Here is a 24,748-nt window from a genome sequence, read left to right as displayed (position 1 = left end):
TGTATCTAATCCTCTCCTGTGTGATACTGTCTGCTGAGCTGTGTATCTAATCCTATCCTGTGTGATACTGTCTGCTGAGCTGTGTATCTAATCCTATCCTGTGTGATACTGTCTGCTGAGCTGTGTATCTAATCCTATCCTGTGTGATACCGCCTGCTGAGCAGTGTATCTAATCCTGTCCTGTGTGATACTGTCTGCTGAGCTGTGTATCTAATCCTGTCCTGTGTGATACTGTCTGCTGAGCTGTGTATCTAATCCTATCCTGTGTGATACTGTCTGCTGAGCTGTGTATCTAATCCTATCCTGTGTGATACTGTCTGCTGAGCTGTGTATCTAATCCTATCATGTGTGATACTGTCTGCTGAGCTGTGTATCTAATCCTATCCTGTGTGATACTGTCTGCTGAGCTGTGTATCTAATCCTATCCTGTGTGATACTGTCTGCTGAGCTGTGTATCTAATCCTATCCTGTGTGATACTGTCTGCTGAGCTGTGTATCTAATCCTGTCCTGTGTGATACTGTCTGCTGAGCTGTGTATCTAATCCTATCCTGTGTGATACTATCTGCTGAGCTATGTATCTAATCCTATCCTGTGTGATACTGTCTGCTGAGCTGTGTATCTAATCCTATCCTATGTGATACTGTCTGCTGAGCTGTGTATCTAATCCTATCCTGTGTGATACTGTCTGCTGAGCTGTGTATCTAATCCTATCCTGTGTGATACTGTCTGCTGAGCTATGTATCTAATCCTATCCTGTGTGATACTGTCTGCTGAGCTATGTATCTAATCCTATCCTGTGTGATACTGTCTGCTGAGCTGTGTATCTAATCCTATCCTGTGTGATACAGTCTGCTGAGCTGTGTATCTAATCCTATCCTGTGTGATACTGTCTGCTGAGCTATGTATCTAATCCTCTCCTGTGTGATACTGCCTGCTGAGCTGTGTATCTAATCCTATCCTGTGTGATACCGTCTGCTGAGCTATGTATCTAATCCTATCCTGTGTGATACTGTCTGCTGAGCTATGTATCTAATCCTATCCTGTGTGATACTGCCTGCTGAGCTGTGTATCTAATCCTATCCTGTGTGATACTGTCTGCTGAGCTATGTATCTAATCCTCTCCTGTGTGATACTGCCTGCTGAGCTATGTATCTAATCCTATCCTGTGTGATACCGTCTGCTGAGCTGTGTATCTAATCCTATCCTGTGTGATACTGTCTGCTGAGCTGTGTATCTAATCCTATCCTGTGTGATACTGCCTGCTGAGCTGTGTATCTAATCCTATCCTGTGTGATACTGTCTGCTGAGCTGTGTATCTAATCCTATCCTGTGTGATACTGTCTGCTGAGCTGTGTATCTAATCCTATCCTGTGTGATACTGCTGCTGAGCTGTGTATCTAATCCTATCCTGTGTGATACTGCTGCTGAGCTGTATCTAATCCTATCCTGTGTGATACTGCTGCTGAGCTGTGTATCTAATCCTATCCTGTGTGATACTGTCTGCTGAGCTGTGTATCTAATCCTATCCTGTGTGATACTGTCTGCTGAGCTGTGTATCTAATCCTATCCTGTGTGATACTGTCTGCTGAGCCGTGTATCTAATCCTATCCTGTGTGATACTGTCTGCTGAGCCGTGTATCTCATCCTGCGGTACTGTCTGCTGAGTTCCATAGCCCCATGTATCTAAGCCCCGCGGTGTGATACGCCGCGGACCTCACCGTGATCAGCAGGCACTTGCTCTCCTTCTGCGCGCCGCAGCAGCCCAGGAAGCCGAGGATCAGCAGCAGCGCTCCGATGGCGATCAGGAAGTAGCCGACGTTGACGAACTGAATGGCGACATTCCCGGGAATCGTACCGAAGATCTTCAGGAAGGAGCCGCTGTCCACACTGACCCAGATGCCGACCCCCAGCAGCGTGCCGCCGGCCAGCTGGAAGCAGGAGGAGAGGGGTTAATACACGGACATCAGGCACAGGATACGGATCATGGGGTCCTGGATATGGAGCGCACACGGGAGTGACCAGAAACCGCCACCGTCTGGACAGGATCGCGCGTCCTGCGCCTGGTGTGGGCTGGACGGTAAGGACTACCATGTGCACAGGTAGGGGCCACACCCGGGGGCCCCACAGCTATCCAGTGCTACTATATCACAAGGTCATGGAGGGCCCCGGTCATCTCTCAGGGTACACGGGGTCCGGCTGGTGGTCTACACTCTGTGCGCTCCCCGGTATAAAGCTTCCAACAGGCGAGTGCGAACAGACGCCATATCTAACAAGAGCAAACAGGAACACCGCCATGGGACGTGGAAAAATACACAATGGGAACGGGGCCACCAGCAGGAGGGGCCCCGCCACCTCTAACACATGGCACATTGTTCCCTGGGATCCGGCTGCACACAGCAGCAGGGGACAATAACTGCCACAGCGCCCGAAATGTGGCGCTTCTAGTCGGACAGGAACCGCCAAACAAGGAAGTGGAATTCCCCCGACTGAGGAGGCGGTGCAGTCGATACTGGCAGCAGCGGGCTCCCCCTTTACCGCAATTACCATATTGTTACCGCCAATGGGGTCAGAAGGGTCGCTGCTGCCCTGGAGCATTCCTTACTGCAAGGGTCACACAACTGGGTGGAGTCCAGCACGGAGGAACGCACGGAGCAACGCACGGCAGTCCGGCTGCCTACAGTTACCACCAATGGTTCTGAGATTGGGTGATGAAACATAGCGCGATGACATCACAAGCAGCCCCCCGCTATCTACAGAGTGATGACATCACAAGCAGCCCCCGCTATCTACAGAGCGATGACATCACAAGCAGCCCCCGCTATCTACAGAGCGATGACATCACAAGCAGCCCCCGCTATCTACAGAGCGATGACATCACAAGCAGCCCCTGCTATCTACAGAGCGATGACATCACAAGCAGCCCCCCGCTATCTACAGAGCGATGACATCACAAGCAGCCCCCCGCTATCTACAGAGCGATGACATCACAAGCAGCCCCCCCTATCTACAGAGCGATGACATCACAAGCAGCTCCCGCTATCTACAGAGCGATGACATCACAAGCAGCCCCCCGCTATCTACAGAGTGATGACATCACAAGCAGCCCCCCCTATCTACAGAGCGATGACATCACAAGCAGCCCCTGCTATCTACAGAGCGATGACATCACAAGCAGCCCCCCGCTATCTACAGAGCGATGACATCACAAGCAGCCCCCCGCTATCTACAGAGCGATGACATCACAAGCAGCCCCTGCTATCTACAGAGCGATGACATCACAAGCAGCCCCTGCTATCTACAGAGCGATGACATCACAAGCAGCCCCCGCTATCTACAGAGCGATGACATCACAAGCAGCCCCCGCTATCTACAGAGCGATGACATCACAAGCAGCCCCCGCTATCTACAGAGCGATGACATCACAAGCAGCCCCCCGCTGTCTACAGAGCGATGACATCACAAGCAGCCCCTGCTATCTACAGAGCGATGACATCACAAGCAGCCCCCCCTATCTACAGAGCGATGACATCACAAGCAGCCCCCAACTATCTACAGAGCGATGACATCACAAGCAGCCCCCGCTATCTACAGAGCGATGACATCACAAGCAGCCCCCAACTATCTACAGAGCGATGACATCACAAGTAGCCCCCACTATCTACAGAGCGATGACATCACAAGCAGCCTGATGAAGGGGACAGACCATCGAAACGCGTAGCTCGTCTGTTTAGCAGGTCTTTTTAATAAGCAGTTTTTCCTGGATTTTTCCTCCGCACTGGTCGAGCTACGTGTTCCAGGTGTATCCTGAGGTCCGAGCGCAGCAGCGATTCACTCAACTCCATGTGGTAAAACACAAATCTACCATTACCCCATGATTCTAAGGGTATTGCACATGATCCTTCTGACATCATCTGTTGGGAGGAGTCACGGCGCCCCCACACAGTCACGGCGCCCCCACACAGTCCAAGGATTTTCTATACTTACAAATATGGCCAAGTTGAACAAGATCATGAGAACTTTGATGCAGGTGAAGCAGCTCATGGTTCTGTCTGGAATAGATCAGGAGGGAAGTGTTATAAAGAGCTGACGCAGCAGAGCCAGACCGGACATGACGCAGCAGAGACAGAGACATAATGGACATGACGCAGCAGAGACAGACTGGACATGACGCAGCAGAGACAGAGACAGACTGGACATGACGCAGCAGAGACAGAGACAGACTGGACATGACGCAGCAGAGACAGACTGGACATGACGCAGCTGTGACAGAGACATAATGGACATGACGCAGCAGAGACAGAGACATAATGGACATGACGCAGCAGAGACAGAGACATAATGGACATGACGCAGCAGAGACAGACTGGACATGACGCAGCAGAGACAGACTGGACATGACGCAGCAGAGACAGACTGGACATGACGCAGCAGAGACAGACTGGACATGACGCAGCAGAGACAGACTGGACATGACGCAGCAGAGACAGACTGGACATGACGCAGCAGAGACAGACTGGACATGACGCAGCAGAGACAGACTGGACATGACGCAGCAGAGACAGACTGGACATGACGCAGCAGAGACAGACTGGACATGACGCAGCAGAGACAGACCGGACATGACGCAGCAGAGACAGACCGGACATGACGCAGCAGAGACAGACCGGACATGACGCAGCAGAGACTGACTGTACATGACGCAGCAGAGACAGACTGGACATGACGCAGCAGAGACAGACTGGACATGACGCAGCAGAGACAGACCGGACATGACGCAGCAGAGACAGACTGGACATGACGCAGCAGAGACAGACTGGACATGACGCAGCAGAGACTGACTGTACATGAGACCCCGCAGGAGCAGAGTGCCCCAGTATGAGAGTTCAGTCGCCCTCGACGCCCAGAAGCTGGTCACACATTACAGAGCAGAGCTCGGGTCCGGTGACCTCAGTGACAGGACCTTCTCTGGGCCCGGTGGACCTATGACCCCAGGACTCTGCTGCCTCCGGTGCCCCCCATAAACCAGAGGCGGCGGGAATCTATGGCGATCACTTCTATCAGATTCAGTGATCAGACCCGTTAACCCTTAAGGTAATCCCCCCCCCCACTCATCACTTCACTACTTTGTTATGAGAGTTTGTTGCCATCATTGGGGGTTGTAGTAGTGGTCAGGTGATCTGATGGGAGTCGCCCTCATATACCGGGGTCCCAGTAATATTTCCCCTGGTGTCCAGGCCACTGATGATCACGGGGGAATCCGAGCGCAACGTCTGCCACAACCATCCAGGGAGCGAAATGAGACCCATCATCAGGCGTAACGAGGCGCAGATTAGGACAGGACTACCAATGGCCGACCACACAGCACTGCAGGGGTTAATCCCCCGGGGCACAATCTGCCTCCTGAATAACTGGACAGAACTGGCGCAATCTGATCCGCGGCGTCTCCTGCGATCCAATCATACAAGTGCCACTCTGTCCGATGCGGAGACGTCGCCAACAATAGTCACATGACCCGCCCTGCACCCTCGGAGGCACAAAAGGAGTTAACCCCCATCATCGCCAATTTTATACCCAATCAAGAACCGACAATCCGATACCACCACCATGTTGGATCTTTCGCCAGAAGTAGGTCGCCAATTTTACGGTAAAGATGGTGAAAGCATCCAGGAAAACAGCGCCATCCCGTAACCCCACCCGGGGGGGATATAAGTATCTGCCCCTCCTGTACACCCCGGGGGGGGGGGGGGGTATAAGTATCTGCCCCTCCAGTACACCTGGGGGGGGGATATAAGTATCTGCCCCTCCTGTACACCCCGGGGGGGGGGGGGGTATAAGTATCTGCCCCTCCCGTACACCTGGGGGGGGGATATAAGTATCTGCCCCTCCTGTACACCTGGGGGGGGATATAAGTATCTGCCCCTCCTGTACACCTGGGGGGGGGATATAAGTATCTGCCCCCCCTGTACACCTGGGGGGGGATATAAGTATCTGCCCCTCCTGTACACCTGGGGGGGGGATATAAGTATCTGCCCCTCCTGTAAAACCCGGGGGGGGGGATATAAGTATCTGCCCCTCCTGTACACCCCGGGGGGGGGGGGGGTATAAGTATCTGCCCCTCCTGTACACCTGGGGGGGATATAAGTATCTACCCCTCCTGTACACCTGGGGGGGGGGGGATATAAGTATCTGCCCCTCCTGTACACCTGGGGGGGGGGATATAAGTATCTGCCCCTCCTGTAAAACCCTGGGGGGGGATATAAGTATCTGCCCCTCCTGTACACCTGGGGGGGGATATATATCTGCCCCTCCTGTAAAACCCGGGGGGGGGGGATATAAGTATCTGCCCCTCCTGTACACCTGGGGGGGGATATAAGTATCTGCCCCTCCTGTACACCTGGGGGGGGGATATAAGTATCTGCCCCTCCTGTAAAACCCGGGGGGGATATAAGTATCTGCCCCTCCTGTACAACCCGGAGGGGGGGGGTATATAAGTATCTGCCCCTCCTGTACAACCCGGGGGGGGGATATATAAGTATCTGCCCCTCCTGTACACCCCCGGGGGGGGGGGGATATAGGTATCTGCCCCTCCTGTACACCCGGGGGGGGGGGGGATATAAGTATCTGCCCCTCCTGTACACCCCGGCAGGTATCTCACCTCTGGTTTCGCAGTCTCCAGCAGAAGTCGACGTCCGCACTCAGGTGTCCTCCGCACCTGCACCGTCTGGTCTTATAAGTGCACCTGCAGCAGGGGGCGGGGTCAGGGGGCTGCCAGCCAATCACCTGTGTGTGGGCTACAGGTAAAATCCCCCCCCCCAATGCAGTTTCTGTGTGATAGGGAAATGTGAATTTCCTGTTCTCCAGAAAGCTGTGATGTGATGTGTTCACCCCTGCAGGTTACAGAACAGCAGAGCCATAGACTGCATTCTCTGCTGCAAGAACTGCATCACAAACCTGCAGGTGTGCACACGTCCTAGAGCTTCTGGTGAGTGCAATCCCAGCATCCAGAGTGCGATCCCAGCATCCAGAGTGCGATCCCAGCATCCAGAGTGCAATCCCAGCATCCAGAGTGCAATCCCAGCATCCAGAGTGCAATCCCAGCATCCAGAGTGCAATCCCAGCATCCAGAGTGCAATCCCAGCATCCAGAGTGCAATCCCAGCATCCAGAGTGCGATCCCAGCATCCGGAGTGCGATCCCAGCATCCGGAGTGCGATCCCAGCATCCGGAGTGCGATCCCAGCATCCAGAGTGCGATCCCAGCCCAATCCCAGCATCCAGAGTGCGATCCCAGCATCCAGAGTGCGATCCCAGCATCCGGAGTGCGATCCCAGCATCCAGAGTGCGATCCCAGCATCCAGAGTGCTATCCCAGCATCCGGAGTGCGATCCCAGCATCCAGAGTGCGATCCCAGCATCCGGAGTGCAATCCCAGCCCAATCCCAGCATCCGGAGTGCGATCCCAGCATCCAGAGTGCGATCCCAGCATCCAGAGTGCGATCCAGCATCCAGAGTGCAATCCCAGCATCCAGAGTGCAATCCCAGCATCCAGAGTGCGATCACAGCATCCGGAGTGCGATCCCAGCATCCGGAGTGCGATCCCAGCATCCGGAGTGCGATCCCAGCATCCAGAGTGCGATCCCAGCCCAATCCCAGCATCCAGAGTGCACTCCCAGCATCCAGAGTGCGATCCCAGCATCCAGAGTGCGATCCCAGCATCCAGAGTGCGATCCCAGCATCCGGAGTGCGATCCCAGCATCCGGAGTGCAATCCCAGCATCCAGAGTGCGATCCCAGCATCCAGAGTGCAATCCCAGCCTAATCCCAGCATCCAGAGTGCGATCCCAGCATCCAGAGTGCGATCCCAGCATCCAGAGTGCGATCCCAGCATCCAGAGTGCGATCCCAGCATCCGGAGTGCGATCCCAGCATCCAGAGTGCGATCCCAGCATCCAGAGTGCTATCCCAGCATCCGGAGTGAGATCCCAGCATCCGGAGTGCAATCCCAGCATCCGGAGTGCAATCCCAGCATCCAGAGTGCAATCCCAGCCCAATCCCAGCATCCAGAGTGCGATCCCAGCATCCAGAGTGCAATCCCAGCCTAATCCCAGCATCCAGAGTGCGATCCCAGCATCCAGAGTGCGATCCCAGCATCCAGAGTGCGATCCCAGCATCCAGAGTGCGATCCCAGCATCCAGAGTGCGATCCCAGCATCCAGAGCGCGATCCCAGCACCCAGAGTGCAATCCCAGCATCCAGAGTGCAATCCCAGCATCCAGAGTGCAATCCCAGCATCCAGAGTGCGATCCCAGCATCCGGAGTGCGATCCCAGCATCCGGAGTGCGATCCCAGCATCCAGAGTGCGATCCCAGCCCAATCCCAGCATCCAGAGTGCAATCCCAGCATCCAGAGTGCGATCCCAGCATCCAGAGTGCGATCCCAGCATCTAGAGTGCGATCCCAGCATCCAGAGTGCGATCCCAGCATCCAGAGTGCAATCCCAGCCCAATCCCAGCATCCAGAGTGCGATCCCAGCATCCAGAGTGCAATCCCAGCCTAATCCCAGCATCCAGAGTGCGATCCCAGCATCCAGAGTGCAATCCCAGCATCCAGAGTGCGATCCCAGCATCCAGTGATGTGATGTGTTCACCCCTGCAGGTTACAGAACAGCAGAGCCATAGACTCCATTCTCTGCTGCAAGAACTGCATCACAAGCCTGCAAGTGTGCACACGTCCTAGAGCTTCTGGTGAGTGCAATCCCAGCATCCAGAGTGCAATCCCAGCATCCAGAGTGCAATCCCAGCATCCAGAGTGCAATCCCAGCATCCAGAGTGCAATCCCAGCATCCAGAGTGCAATCCCAGCATCTAGAGTGCGATCCCAGCATCCAGAGTGCGATCCCAGCACCCAGAGTGCGATCCCAGCATCCGGAGTGCAATCCCAGCATCCAGAGTGCAATCCCTAGAGCTTCTGGTGAGTGCAATCCCAGCATCAAGAGTGCGATCCCAGCATCCAGAGTGCGATCCTAGCATCTAGAGTGCGATCCCAGCATCTACAGTGCGATCCCAGCATCCAGAGTGCGATCCCAGCATCCAGAGTGCAATCCCAGCCCAATCCCAGCATCCAGAGTGCGATCCCAGCATCCAGAGTGCAATCCCAGCATCCGGAGTGTAATCCCAGCATCCAGAGTGCAATCCCAGCCCAATCCCAGCATCCAGAGTGCGATCCCAGCATCCAGAGTGCGATCCCAGCATCCGGAGTGTAATCCCAGCATCCGGAGTGCGATCCCAGCATCCAGTGATGTGATGTGTTCACCCCTGCAGGTTACAGAACAGCAGAGCCCTAGACTCCATTCTCTGCTGCAAGAACTGCATCACAAACCTGCAGGTGTGCACACGTCCTAGAGCTTCTGGTGAGTGCAATCCCAGCATCCAGAGTGCGATCCCAGCATCCAGAGTGCGATCCCAGCATCCAGAGTGCAATCCCAGCATCCAGAGTGCAATCCCAGCATCCAGAGTGCAATCCCAGCATCCAGAGTGCAATCCCAGCATCCAGAGTGCAATCCCAGCATCCAGAGTGCAATCCCAGCATCCAGAGTGCGATCCCAGCATCCGGAGTGCGATCCCAGCATCCGGAGTGCGATCCCAGCATCCGGAGTGCGATCCCAGCATCCAGAGTGCGATCCCAGCCCAATCCCAGCATCCAGAGTGCGATCCCAGCATCCAGAGTGCGATCCCAGCATCCGTGCGATCCCAGCATCCAGAGTGCGATCCCAGCATCCAGAGTGCTATCCCAGCATCCGGAGTGAGATCCCAGCATCCAGAGTGCGATCCCAGCATCCGGAGTGCAATCCCAGCCCAATCCCAGCATCCGGAGTGCGATCCCAGCATCCAGAGTGCGATCCCAGCATCCAGAGTGCGATCCCAGCATCCAGAGTGCAATCCCAGCATCCAGAGTGCAATCCCAGCATCCAGAGTGCGATCACAGCATCCGGAGTGCGATCCCAGCATCCGGAGTGCGATCCCAGCATCCGGAGTGCGATCCCAGCATCCAGAGTGCGATCCCAGCCCAATCCCAGCATCCAGAGTGCAATCCCAGCATCCAGAGTGCGATCCCAGCATCCAGAGTGCGATCCCAGCATCCAGAGTGCGATCCCAGCATCCGGAGTGCGATCCCAGCATCCGGAGTGCAATCCCAGCATCCAGAGTGCGATCCCAGCATCCAGAGTGCAATCCCAGCCTAATCCCAGCATCCAGAGTGCGATCCCAGCATCCAGAGTGCGATCCCAGCATCCAGAGTGCGATCCAGCATCCAGAGTGCGATCCCAGCATCCGGAGTGCGATCCCAGCATCCAGAGTGCGATCCCAGCATCCAGAGTGCTATCCCAGCATCCGGAGTGAGATCCCAGCATCCGGAGTGCAATCCCAGCATCCGTGCAATCCCAGCACCAGAGTGCAATCCCAGCCCAATCCCAGCATCCAGAGTGCGATCCCAGCATCCAGAGTGCAATCCCAGCCTAATCCCAGCATCCAGAGTGCGATCCCAGCATCCAGAGTGCGATCCCAGCATCCAGAGTGCGATCCCAGCATCCAGAGTGCGATCCCAGCATCCAGAGTGCGATCCCAGCATCCAGAGTGCGATCCCAGCACCCAGAGTGCAATCCCAGCATCCAGAGTGCAATCCCAGCATCCAGAGTGCAATCCCAGCATCCAGAGTGCGATCCCAGCATCTAGAGTGCGATCCCAGCATCTAGAGTGCGATCCCAGCATCCAGAGTGCGATCCCAGCATCCAGAGTGCAATCCCGCCACAATCCCAGCATCCAGAGTGCGATCCAGCATCCAGAGTGCAATCCCAGCCTAATCCCAGCATCCAGAGTGCGATCCCAGCATCCAGAGTGCAATCCCAGCATCCAGAGTGCGATCCCAGCATCCAGTGATGTGATGTGTTCACACCCTGCAGGTTACAGAACAGCAGAGCCATAGACTCCATTCTCTGCTGCAAGAACTGCATCACAAACCTGCAAGTGTGCACACGTCCTAGAGCTTCTGGTGAGTGCAATCCCAGCATCCAGAGTGCAATCCCAGCATCCAGAGTGCAATCCCAGCATCCAGAGTGCAATCCCAGCATCCAGAGTGCAATCCCAGCATCCACAGTGCAATCCCAGCATCTAGAGTGCGATCCCAGCATCCAGAGTGCGATCCCAGCACCCAGAGTGCGATCCCAGCATCCGGAAGTGCAATCCCAGCATCCAGAGTGCAATCCCTAGAGCTTCTGGTGAGTGCAATCCCAGCATCAAGAGTGCGATCCCAGCATCCAGAGTGCGATCCTAGCATCTAGAGTGCGATCCCAGCATCTACAGTGCGATCCCAGCATCCAGAGTGCGATCCCAGCATCCGAGTGCAATCCCAGCCCAATCCCAGCATCCAGAGTGCGATCCCAGCATCCAGAGTGCAATCCCAGCCTAATCCCAGCATCCAGAGTGCGATCCCAGCATCCAGAGTGCGATCCCAGCATCCGGAGTGTAATCCCAGCATCCAGAGTGCAATCCCAGCCCAATCCCAGCATCCAGAGTGCGATCCCAGCATCCAGAGTGCGATCCCAGCATCCAGAGTGCGATCCCAGCATCCAGAGTGCGATCCCAGCAACCAGAGTGCGATCCCAGCATCCGGAGAGCAATCCCAGCATCCAGAGTGCAATCCCAGCATCCAGAGTGCAATCCCAGCACCCAGAGTGCGATCCCAGCATCCAGAGTGCGATCCCAGCATCCGGAGTGCAATCCCAGCATCCAGAGTGCAATCCCAGCATCCAGAGTGCGATCCCAGCATCCAGAGTGCGATCCCAGCATCCAGAGTGCGATCCCAGCATCTAAGTGCGATCCCAGCATCCAGAGTGCGATCCCAGCATCCAGAGTGCAATCCCAGCCCAATCCCAGCATCCAGAGTGCGATCCCAGCATCCAGAGTGCGATCCCAGCATCCAGAGTGCAATCCCAGCATCCAGAGTGCAATCCCAGCATCCAGAGTGCGATCCCAGCATCCAGAGTGCAATCCCAGCCTAATCCCAGCATCCAGAGTGCGATCCTAGCATCCAGAGTGCAATCCCAGCATCCAGATGCAATCCCAGCATCCAGAGTGCAATCCCAGCATCCAGAGTGCGATCCCAGCATCCAGAGTGCAATCCAGCATCCAGAGTGCGATCCCAGCATCTAGAGTGCGATCCCAGCATCCAGAGTGCGATCCCAGCATCCAGAGTGCAATCCCAGCCCAATCCCAGCATCCAGAGTGCGATCCCAGCATCCAGAGGGCGATCCCAGCATCCAGAGTGCAATCCCAGCATCCAGAGTGCAATCCCAGCATCCAGAGTGCAATCCAGCATCCAGAGTGCGATCCCAGCATCCAGAGTGCAATCCCAGCCTAATTCCCAGCATCCCGAGTGCGATCCCAGCATCCAGAGTGCGATCCCAGCATCCAGAGTGCGATCCCAGCACCCAGAGTGCAATCCCAGCATCCAGAGTGCAATCCCAGCATCCAGAGGGCGATCCCAGCATCCAGATGCGATCCCAGCATCCAGAGTGCAATCCCAGCATCCAGTGCAATCCCAGCATCCAGAGTGCAATCCCAGCATCCAGAGTGCGATCCCAGCACCCAGAGTGCAATCCCAGCATCCAGAGTGCAATCCCAGCATCCAGAGTGCAATCCCAGCATCCAGAGTGCAATCCCAGCATCCAGAGTGCGATCCCAGAATCCAGAGTGCAATCCCAGCCTAATCCCAGCATCCAGAGTGCGATCCCAGCATCCAGAGGGCGATCCCAGCATCCAGAGTGCGATCCCAGCATCCAGAGTGCGATCCCAGCATCCAGAGTGCAATCCCAGCCCAATCCCAGCATCCAGAGTGCGATCCCAGCATCCAGAGTGCGATCCCAGCATCCAGAGTGCCATCCCAGCATCCAGAGTGCAATCCCAGCATCCAGAGTGCAATCCCAGCATCCAGAGTGCAATCCCAGCATCCAGAGTGCAATCCCAGCATCTAGAGTGCGATCCCAGCATCCAGAGTGCGATCCCAGCATCCAGAGTGCGATCCCAGCATCCAGAGTGCAATCCCAGCATCCAGAGTGCGATCCCAGCATCCAGAGTGCGATCCCAGCATCCAGAGTGCGATCCCAGCATCCAGAGTGCGATCCCAGCCCAATCCAGAGTGCAATCCAGCATCCAGAGTGCGATCCCAGCATCCAGAGTGCCATCCCAGCATCCAGAGTGCGATCCCAGCATCTAGAGTGCGATCCCAGCATCCAGAGTGCGATCCCAGCATCCAGAGTGCAATCCCAGCCCAATCCCAGCATCCAGAGTGCGATCCCAGCATCCAGAGTGCGATCCCAGCATCCAAAGTGCAATCCCAGCATCCAGAGTGCGATCCCAGCATCCAGAGTGCGATCCCAGCATCCAGAGTGCGATCCCAGCATCCGAGTGCGATCCCAGCATCCGGAGTGCTATCCCAGCATCCAAGTGCAATCCCAGCATCTAGAGTGCGATCCCAGCATCTAGAGTGCGATCCCAGCATCCAGAGTGCAATCCCAGCCCAATCCCAGCATCCAGAGTGTGATCCCAGCATCCAGAGTGCGATCCCAGCATCCAGAGTGCGATCCCAGCATCCAGAGTGCAATCCCAGCATCCAGAGTGCAATCCCAGCATCCAGAGTGCGATCCCAGCATCCAGAGTGCGATCCCAGCATCCAGAGTGCGATCCCAGCATCCAGAGTGCGATCTCAGCATCCAGAGTGCGATCCCAGCATCCAGAGTGCGATCCCAGCACCCAGAGTGCTATCCCAGCATCCAGAGTGCAATCCCAGCATCCAGAGTGCAATCCCAGCATCCAGAGTGCGATCCCAGCATCCAGAGTGCAATCCCAGCATCCAGAGTGCGATCCCAGCATCCAGAGTGCAATCCCAGCATCCAGAGTGCGATCCCAGCATCTAGAGTGCGATCCCAGCATCCAGAGTGCGATCCCAGCATCCAGAGTGCAATCCCAGCCCAATCCCAGCATCCAGAGTGCGATCCCAGCATCCAAGTGCGATCCCAGCATCCAAAGTGCAATCCCAGCATCCAGAGTGCAATCCCAGCATCCAGAGTGCGATCCCAGCATCCAGAGTGCGATCCCAGCATCCAGAGTGCGATCCCAGCATCCGGAGTGCGATCCCAGCATCCGGAGTGCTATCCCAGCATCCAGAGTGCAATCCCAGCATCTAGAGTGCGATCCCAGCATCTAGAGTGCGATCCCAGCATCCAGAGTGCAATCCCAGCCCAATCCCAGCATCCAGAGTGTGATCCCAGCATCCAGAGTGCGATCCCAGCATCCAGAGTGCGATCCCAGCATCTAGAGTGCAATCCCAGCATCCAGAGTGCAATCCCAGCATCCAGAGTGCGATCCCAGCATCCAGAGTGCGATCCCAGCATCCAGAGTGCGATCCCAGCATCCAGAGTGCGATCTCAGCATCCAGAGTGCGATCCCAGCATCCAGAGTGCGATCCCAGCACCCAGAGTGCAATCCCAGCATCCAGAGTGCAATCCCAGCATCCTGAGTGCGATCCCAGCATCCAGAGTGCGATCCCAGCATCCAGAGTGCAATCCCAGCATCTAGAGTGCAATCCCAGCATCCAGAGTGCAATCCCAGCATCCAGAGTGCAATCCCAGCATCCAGAGTGCAATCCCAGCATCTAGAGTGCGATCCCAGCATCCAGAGTGCGATCCCAGCTTCCAGAGTGCAATCCCAGCCCAATCCCAGCATCCAGAGTGCAATCCCAGCCCAATCCCAGCATCTAGTGCGATCCCAGCATCCAGAGTGCGATCCCAGCCTCCAGAGTGCGATCCCAGCATCCAGAGTGCGATCCCAGCATCCAAAATGCAATCCCAGCACCCAGAGTGCAATCCCAGCATCCAGAGTGCAATCCCAGCATCCAGAGTGCAATCCCAGCATCCAGAGTGCAATCCCAGCATCTAGAGTGCAATCCCAGCATCCAGAGTGCGATCCAGCATCTAGAGTGCGATCCCAGCATCCAGAGTGCGATCCCAGCATCCAGAGTGCAATCCCAGCCCAATCCCAGCATCCAGAGTGTGATCCCAGCATCCAGAGTGCGATCCCAGCATCCAGAGTGCGATCCCAGCATCTAGAGTGCAATCCCAGCATCCAGAGTGCAATCCCAGCATCCAGAGTGCGATCCCAGCATCCAGAGTGCGATCCCAGCATCCAGAGTGCGATCCCAGCATCCAGAGTGCAATCCCAGCATCCAGAGTGCGATCCCAGCATCCAGAGTGCGATCCCAGCACCCAGAGTGCAATCCCAGCATCCAGAGTGCAATCCCAGCATCCAGAGTGCAATCCCAGCATCCAGAGTGCAATCCCAGCATCCAGAGTGCAATCCCAGCATCTAGAGTGCAATCCCAGCATCCAGAGTGCAATCCCAGCATCCAGAGTGCAATCCCAGCATCCAGAGTGCAATCCCAGCATCTAGAGTGCGATCCCAGCATCCAGAGTGCGATCCAGCTTCCAGAGTGCAATCCCAGCCCAATCCCAGCATCCAGAGTGCAATCCCAGCCCAATCCCAGCATCTAGAGTGCGATCCCAGCATCCAGAGTGCGATCCCAGCCTCCAGAGTGCGATCCCAGCATCCAGAGTGCGATCCCAGCATCCAGAGTGCAATCCCAGCATCCAGAGTGCGATCCCAGCATCTAGAGTGCGATCCCAGCATCCAGAGTGCAATCCCAGCATCCAGAGTGCGATCCAGCATCCAGAGTGCGATCCCAGCATCCAGAGTGCGATCCCAGCATCCAGAGTGCGATCCCAGCATCCAGAGTGCAATCCCAGCATCCAGAGTGCGATCCCAACATCCAGAGTGCGATCCCAGCATCCAGAGTGCGATCCCAGCATCCAGAGTGCGATCCCAGCATCCAGAGTGCGATCCCAGCATCCAGAGTGCGATCCCAGCATCCAGAGTGCGATCCCAGCATCCAGAGTGCAATCCCAGCATCCAGAGTGCGATCCCAGCATCCAGAGTGCAATCCCAGCATCCAGAGTGCGATCCCAGCATCTAGAGTGCGATCCCAGCATCCAGAGTGCGATCCAGCATCCAGAGTGCAATCCCAGCCCAATCCCAGCATCCAGAGTGCGATCCCAGCATCCAGAGTGCGATCCCAGCATCCAAAGTGCAATCCCAGCATCCAGAGTGCAATCCCAGCATCCAGAGTGCGATCCCAGCATCCAGAGTGCGATCCCAGCATCCGGAGTGCGATCCCAGCATCCGGAGTGCTATCCCAGCATCCAGAGTGCAATCCCAGCATCTAGAGTGCGATCCCAGCATCTAGAGTGCGATCCCAGCATCCAGAGTGCAATCCCAGCCCAATCCCAGCATCCAGAGTGTGATCCCAGCATCCAGAGTGCGATCCAGCATCCAGAGTGCGATCCCCAGCATCTAGAGTGCAATCCCAGCATCCAGAGTGCAATCCCAGCATCCAGAGTGCAATCCCAGCATCCAGAGTGCGATCCCAGCATCCAGAGTGCAATCCCAGCATCCAGAGTGCAATCCCAGCATCTAGAGTGCGATCCCAGCATCCAGAGTGCGATCCCAGCTTCCAGAGTGCAATCCCAGCCCATCCCAGCATCCAGAGTGCAATCCCAGCCCAATCCCAGCATCTAGAGTGCGATCCCAGCATCCAGAGTGCGATCCCAGCCTCCAGAGTGCGATCCCAGCATCCAGAGTGCGATCCCAGCATCCAAAATGCAATCCCAGCACCCAGAGTGCAATCCCAGCATCCAGAGTGCAATCCCAGCATCCAGAGTGCAATCCCAGCATCCAGAGTGCAATCCCAGCATCTAGAGTGCAATCCCAGCATCCAGAGTGCGATCCCAGCATCTAGAGTGCGATCCCAGCATCCAGAGTGCGATCCCAGCATCCAGAGTGCAATCCCAGCCCAATCCCAGCATCCAGAGTGTGATCCCAGCATCCAGAGTGCGATCCAGCATCCAGAGTGCGATCCCAGCATCTAGAGTGCAATCCCAGCATCCAGAGTGCAATCCCAGCATCCAGAGTGCGATCCCAGCATCCAGAGTGCGATCCCAGCATCCAGAGTGCGATCCCAGCATCCAGAGTGCGATCTCAGCATCCAGAGTGCGATCCAGCATCCAGAGTGCGATCCCAGCACCCAGAGTGCAATCCCAGCATCCAGAGTGCAATCCCAGCATCCAGAGTGCAATCCCAGCATCCAGAGTGCAATCCCAGCATCCAGAGTGCAATCCCAGCATCTAGAGTGCAATCCCAGCATCCAGAGTGCAATCCCAGCATCCAGAGTGCAATCCCAGCATCCAGAGTGCAATCCCAGCATCTAGAGTGCGATCCCAGCATCCAGAGTGCGATCCCAGCTTCCAGAGTGCAATCCCAGCCAATCCCAGCATCCAGAGTGCAATCCCAGCCCAATCCCAGCATCTAGAGTGCGATCCCAGCATCCAGAGTGCGATCCCAGCCTCCCGAGTGCGATCCCAGCATCCAGAGTGCGATCCCAGCATCCAGAGTGCAATCCCAGCATCCAGAGTGCGATCCCAGCATCTAGAGTGCGATCCCAGCATCCAGAGTGCAATCCCAGCATCCAGAGTGCGATCCCAGCATCCAGAGTGCGATCCCAGCATCCAGAGTGCGATCCCAGCATCCAGAGTGCGATCCAGCATCCAGAGTGCAATCCCAGCATCCAGAGTGCGATCCCAACATCCAGAGTGCGATCCCAGCATCCAGAGTGCGATCCCAGCATCCAGAGTGCGATCCCAGCATCCAGAGTGCGATCCCAGCATCCAGAGTGCGATCCCAGCATCCAGAGTGCGATCCAGCATCCAGAGTGCAATCCCAGCATCCAGAGTGCGATCCCAGCATCCAGAGTGCAATCCCAGCATCCAGAGTGCGATCCCAGCATCTAGAGTGCGATCCCAGCATCCAGAGTGCGATCCCAGCATCCAGAGTGCAATCCCAGCACAATCCCAGCATCCAGAGTGCGATCCCAGCATCCAGAGTGCGATCCCAGCATCCAAAGTGCAATCCCAGCATCCAGAGTGCAATCCCAGCATCCAGAGTGCGATCCCAGCATCCAGAGTGCGATCCCAGCATCCGGAGTGCGATCCCAGCATCCGGAGTGCTATCCCAGCATCCAGAGTGCAATCCCAGCATCTAGAGTGCGATCCCAGCATCTAGAGTGCGATCCCAGCATCCAGAGTGCAATCCCAGCCCAATCCCAGCATCCAGAGTGTGATCCCAGCATCCAGAGTGCGATCCCAGCATCCAGAGTGCGATCCCAGCATCTAGAGTGCAATCCCAGCATCCAGAGTGCAATCCCAGCATCCAGAGTGCAATCCCAGCATCCAGAGTGCGATCCCAGCATCCAGAGTGCGATCCCAGCATCCAGAGTGCGATCTCAGCATCCAGAGTGCGATCCCAGCATCCAGAGTGCGATCCCAGCACCCAGAGTGCAATCCCAGCATCCAGAGTGCAATCCCAGCATCCAGAGTGCAATCCCAGCATCCAGAGTGCAATCCCAGCATCCAGAGTGCAATCCCAGCATCTAGAGTGCAATCCCAGCATCCAGAGTGCAATCCCAGCATCCAGAGTGCAATCCCAGCATCCAGAGTGCAATCCCAGCATCTAGAGTGCGATCCCAGCATCCAGAGTGCGATCCAGCTTCCAGAGTGCAATCCCAGCCCAATCCCAGCATCCGAGTGCAATCCCAGCCCAATCCCAGCATCTAGAGTGCGATCCCAGCATCCAGAGTGCGATCCCAGCCTCCAGAGTGCGATCCCAGCATCCAGAGTGCGATCCCAGCATCCAGAGTGCAATCCCAGCACCCAGAGTGCAATCCCAGCATCCAGAGTGCAATCCCAGCATCCAGAGTGCAATCCCAGCATCCAGAGTGCAATCCCAGCATCTAGAGTGGGATCCCAGCATCCAGAGTGCGATCCCAGCATCTAGAGTGCGATCCCAGCATCCAGAGTGCGATCCCAGCATCCAGAGTGCGATCCCAGCATCCAGAGTGCGATCCCAGCATCCAGAGTGCGATCCCAGCATCCAGAGTGCGATCCCAGCATCCAGAGTGCAATCCCAGCATCCAGAGTGCAATCCCAGCATCCAGAGTGCGATCCCAGCATCCAGAGTGCGATCCCAGCATCCAGAGTGCGATCCCAGCATCCAGAGTGCAATCCCAGCATCCAGAGTGCGATCCCAGCATCCAGAGTGCGATCCCAGCATCCAGAGTGCAATCCCAGCTTAATCCAAGCATCCAGAGTGCAATCCCAGCATCCAGAGTGCAATCCCAGCATCCAGAGTGCAATCCCAGCATCCAGAGTGCTAATCCCAGCACCCAGAGTGCAATCCCAGCATCCAGAGTGCGAATCCAGCACCCAGAGTGCGATCCCAGCATCCAGAGTGCAATCCAGTGCAATCCCAGCATCCAGAGTGCGAATCCCAGCAATCCAGAGTGCAATCCCAGCCTAGAGTGCATCCCAGCATCCAGAGTGCGATCCCAGCATCTAGAGTGCATCTCCCGCCCAAGCCCCAGCTCCAGAGTGCGATCCCAGCATCCAGAGTGCAATCCCAGCCAAATCCCAGCATCCAGAGTGCGATCCCAGCATCCAGGAGTGCGATCCCAGCATCCAGAGTGCGATCCAGCATCCAGAGTGCGATTCCCAGCAACCAGAGTGCATCCCAGCATCCAGAGTGCAATCCCAGCATCCAGAGTGCGATCCCAGCATCCAGAGTGCGATCCCAGCATCAGAGTGCGATCCCAGCATCCAGAGTGCGAATCCCAGCATCCAGAGTGCAATCCCAGCATCCAGAGTGCGATCCCAGCATCTAGAGTGCGATCCCAGCATCCAGAGTGCGATCCCAGCATCCAGAGTGCGATCCCAGCATCCAGAGTGCGATCCCAGCATCCAGAGTGCGATCCCAGCATCCAGAGTGCGATCCCAGCATCCAGAGTGCAATCCCAGCATCCAGAGTGTGATCCAGCATCCAGAGTGCGATCCCAGCATCCAGAGTGCGATCCCAGCATCCAGAGTGCAATCCCAGCATCCAGAGTGCGATCCCAGCATCCAGAGTGCGATCCCCATCCAGAGTGCGATCCCAGCATCCAGAGTGCAATCCCAGCTTAATCCCAGCATCCAGAGTGCAATCCCAGCATCCAGAGTGCAATCCCAGCATCCAGAGTGCAATCCCAGCATCCAGAGTGCAATCCCAGCATCCAGAGTGCAATCCCAGCATCCAGAGTGCGATCCCAGCATCCAGAGTGCGATCCCAGCATCCAGAGTGCGATCCCAGCATCCAGAGTGCGATCCCAGCATCCAGAGTGCAATCCCAGCCCAATCCCAGCATCCAGAGTGCAATCCCAGCATCCAGAGTGCGATCCCAGCATCCAGAGTGCAATCCCAGCATCCAGAGTGCAATCCCAGCATCCAGTGTGTGATCCCAGCATCCAGAGTGCAATCCCAGCATCCAGAGTGCGATCCCAGCATCCAGAGTGCAATCCCAGCATCCAGAGTGCGATCCCAGCATCCAGAGTGCGATCCCAGCATCCAGAGTGCGATCCCAACATCCAAGTGCTATCCCAGCATCCAGAGTGCGATCCCAGCATCCAGAGTGCGATCCCAGCATCCAGAGTGCGATCCCAGCATCCAGAGTGCGATCCCAGCCCAATCCCAGCATCCAGAGTGCAATCCCAGCATCCAGAGTGCTATCCAGCATCTAGAGTGCAATCCCAGCATCCAGAGTGCGATCCCAGCATCCAGAGTGCGATCCCAGCATCCAGAGTGCAATCCCAGCCAATCCCAGCATCCAGAGTGCGATCCCAGCATCCAGAGTGCGATCCCAGCATCCAGAGTGCAATCCCAGCATCCAGAGTGCAATCCAGCATCCAGTGTGTGATCCCAGCATCCAGAGTGCGATCCCAGCATCCGGAGTGTAATCCCAGCATCCAGAGTGCGATCCCAGCATCCAGAGTGCAATCCCAGCATCCAGAGTGCGATCCCAGCATCCAGAGTGCGATCCCAGCATCCAGAGTGCGATCCCAGCATCCAGAGTGCTATCCCAGTATCCAGAGTGCGATCCCAGCATCCAGAGTGCGATCCCAGCATCCAGAGTGCGATCCCAGCATCCAGAGTGCGATCCCAGCCCAATCCCAGCATCCAGAGTGCAATCCCAGCATCCAGAGTGCTATCCCAGCATCTAGAGTGCAATCCCAGCATCCAGAGTGCAATCCCAGCCCAATCCCAGCATCCAGAGTGCAATCCCAGCATCCAGAGTGCGATCCCAGCATCCAGAGTGTGATCCCAGCATCCAGAGTGCAATCCCAGCATCGAGAGTGCGATCCCAGCATCCAGAGTGCGATCCCAGCATCCAGAGTGCGATCCCAGCATCCAGAGTGCGATCCCAGCATCCAGAGTGCAATCCCAGCCCAATCCCAGCATCCAGAGTGCGATCCCAGCATCCAGAGTGCAATCCCAGCACCCAGAGTGCAATCCCAGCATCCAGAGTGCAATCCCAGCATCCAGAGTGCAATCCCAGCATCCAGAGTGCAATCCCATCCTGAGTGCGATCCCAGCATCCAAGTGCGATCACCCAGCATCCTCCAGCATCCAGAGTGCGATCCCAGCATCCAGAGTGTAATCCCAGCATCCAGAGTGCGATCCCAGCATCCAGAGTGCGATCCCAGCATCCAGAGTGTGATCCCAGCATCCAGAGTGTGATCCCAGCATCCAGAGTATGATCCCAGCATCCAGAGTGCGATCCCAGCATCCAGAGTGTGATCCCAGCCCAAACCCAGCATCCACAGTGGGATCCCAGCATCCAGAGTGCGATCCCAGCATCCAGAGTGCGATCCCAGCATCCAGAGTGCGATCCCAGCATCCAGATGCGATCCCAGCATCCAGAGTGCGATCCCAGCATCCAGTGCGATCCCAGCATCCAGAGTGCGATCCCAGCATCCAGAGTGCGATCCCAGCATCCAGAGTGCGATCCCAGCCCAATCCCAGCATCCAGAGTGCGATCCCAGCATCCAGAGTGCGATCCCAGCATCCGAGTGCGATCCCAGCATCCAGAGTGCGATCCCAGCATCCAGAGTGCGATCCCAGCATCCAGAGTGCGATCCCAGCATCCAGAGTGCGATCCCAGCATCCAGAGTGCGATCCCAGCATCCAGAGTGCGATCCCAGCATCCAGAGTGCGATCCCAGCCCAACCCCAGCATCCAGAGTGCGATCCCAGCATCCAGAGTGCGATCCCAGCATCCAGAGTGCGATCCCAGCATCCAGAGTGCGATCCCAGCATCCAGAGTGCAATCCCAGCATCCAGAGGTGCAATCCCAGCCCAATCCCCAGCATCCAGAGTGCAATCCCAGCACCCAGAGTGCAATCCCAGCACCCAGAGTGCAATCCCAGCATCCAGAGTGCAATCCCAGCATCCAGAGTGCAATCCCAGCCCAATCCCAGCATCCAGAGTGCAATCCCAGCATCCAGAGTGCAATCCCAGCATCCAGATGCAATCCCAGCATCCAGAGTGCAATCCCAGCATCCAGAGTGCAATCCCAGCACCCAGAGTGCAATCCCAGCATCCAGAGTGCAATCCCACATCCAGAGTGCAATCCCAGCATCCAGAGTGCAAATCCCAGCCCAATCCCAGCATCTAGAGTGCGATCCACATCCGGAGTGCGATCCCAGCATCCAGAGTGCGATCCAGCATCCAGAGTGCAATCCCAGCATCCGGAGTGCAATCCCAGCCCAATCCCAGCATCTAGAGTGCGATCCTAGCATCCGGAGTGCGATCCCAGCATCTAGAGTGCGATCCCAGCATCCAGAGTGCAATCCCAGCATCCAGAGTGCAATCCCAGCCCAATCCCAGCATCCAGAGTGCGATCCCAGCATCCGGAGTGCGATCCCAGCCCAATCCCAGCATCCAGAGTGCGATCCCAGCATCCAGAGTGCAATCCCAGCATCCAGAGTGCAATCCCAGCATCCAGAGTGCGATCCCAGCATCAAGAGTGCAATCCCAGCCCAATCCCAGCATCCAGAGTGCGATCCCAGCACCCAGAGTGCGATCCCAGCATCCAGAGTGCGATCCCAGCATCCAGAGTGCAATCCCAGCATCCAGAGTGCGATCCCAGCACCCAGAGTGCAATCCCAGCATCCAGAGTGCAATCCCAGCCCAATCCAGCATCCAGTGCAATCCCAGCATCCAGAGTGCAATCCCAGCATCCAGAGTGCAATCCCAGCATCCAGAGCCCAATCCCAGCATCCAGAGTGCAATCCCAGCATCCAGAGTGCAATCCCAGCATCCAGAGTGCAATCCCAGCATCTAGAGTGCAATCCCAGCATCCAGATGCAATCCCAGCATCCAGAGTGCAATCCCAGCATCCAGAGTGCAATCCCAGCATCCAGAGTGCGATCCCAGCACCCAGAGTGCGATCCCAGCATCCAGAGTGCAATCCCAGCACCCAGAGTGCAATCCCAGCATCCAGAGTGCAATCCCAGCATCCAGAGTGCAATCCGAGCCCAATCCCAGCATCCAGAGTGCAATCCCAGCATCCAGAGTGCGATCCCAGCATCCAGAGTGCAATCCCAGCACCCAGAGTGCGATCCCAGCATCCAGAGTGCGATCCAGCATCCAGAGTGCAATCCCAGCCCAATCCCAGCATCCAGAGTGCAATCCCAGCATCCAGAGTGCAATCTAGCATCCAGAGTGCAATCCCAGCATCCAGAGTGCAATCCCAGCATCCAGAGTGCGATCCCAGCCCAACCCCAGCATCCAGAGTGCGATCCCAGCATCCAGAGTGCGATCCCAGCATCCAGAGTGCGATACTAGCATCCAGAGTGCAATCCCAGCCCAATCCCAGCATCCAGAGTGCGATCCCAGCATCCAGAGTGCAATCCCAGCATCCAGAGTGCAATCCCAGCACCCAAGTGCAATCCCAGCATCCAGAGTGCGATCCCAGCATCCAGAGTGCAATCCCAGCATCCAGAGTGCAATCCCAGCACCAGAGTGCAATCCCAGCATCCAGAGTGCGATCCCAGCACCCAGAGTGCAATCCCAGCATCCAGAGTGCAATCCCAGCCCAATCCCAGCATCCAGAGTGCAATCCCAGCATCCAGAGTGCAATCCTAGCATCCAGAGTGCAATCCCAGCATCCAGAGTGCAATCCCAGCATCCAGAGTGCGATCCCAGCACCCAGAGTGCAATCCCAGCATCCAGAGTGCAATCCCAGCATCCAGAGTGCGATCCCAGCACCCAGAGTGCAATCCCAGCATCCAGAGTGCGATCCAGCATCCAGAGTGCAATCCCAGCATCCAGAGTGCGCTCCCAGCACCCAGAGTGCGATCCCAGCATCCAGAGTGCAATCCCAGCACCCAGAGTGCAATCCCAGCATCCAGAGTGCAATCCCAGCCCAATCCCAGCATCCAGAGTGCGATCCCAGCATCCAGAGTGCAATCCCAGCACCCAGAGTGCAATCCCAGCATCCAGAGTGCAATCCCAGCATCCAGAGTGCAATCCCAGCATCCAGAGTGCAATCCCAGCATCCAGAGTGCGATCCCAGCATCCAGAGTGCGATCCCAGCATCCAGAGTGCGATCCCAGCATCCAGAGTGTAATCCAGCATCCAGAGTGCGATCCCAGCATCCAGAGTGCGATCCCAGCATCCAGAGTGTGATCCCAGCATCCAGAGTGTGATCCCAGCATCCAGAGTATGATCCC

The 24,748-nt window shown here is 56.5% G+C and overlaps 1 protein-coding gene across 1 annotated transcript in view; it reads right to left on the bottom strand.

Annotated features, from left to right (window-relative positions):
• Positions 1–24,748, bottom strand: part of TSPAN1 (tetraspanin 1) — a 72,898-nt gene that overhangs the window by 3,933 nt on the left and 44,217 nt on the right. Inside the window, exons 2-4 of the mRNA XM_040408837.1 lie at positions 6,657–6,740; positions 3,986–4,050; positions 1,720–1,929 (exon numbers count right to left, since the gene is read on the bottom strand). Of these exons, the coding sequence (XP_040264771.1) occupies positions 1,720–1,929; positions 3,986–4,050; positions 6,657–6,740 (359 nt within the window). The remainder of the gene's footprint in view (positions 1–1,719; positions 1,930–3,985; positions 4,051–6,656; positions 6,741–24,748) is intronic.

The sequence above is a fragment of the Bufo bufo genome, chromosome 9 (genome assembly GCF_905171765.1).
Source record: "Bufo bufo chromosome 9, aBufBuf1.1, whole genome shotgun sequence".
In the NCBI taxonomy this organism is placed as follows: domain Eukaryota; kingdom Metazoa; phylum Chordata; class Amphibia; order Anura; family Bufonidae; genus Bufo; species Bufo bufo.
The sequence above is the reverse complement of the archived record's forward strand: the minus strand, read 5'-3'. Positions and strand labels throughout refer to the sequence as shown.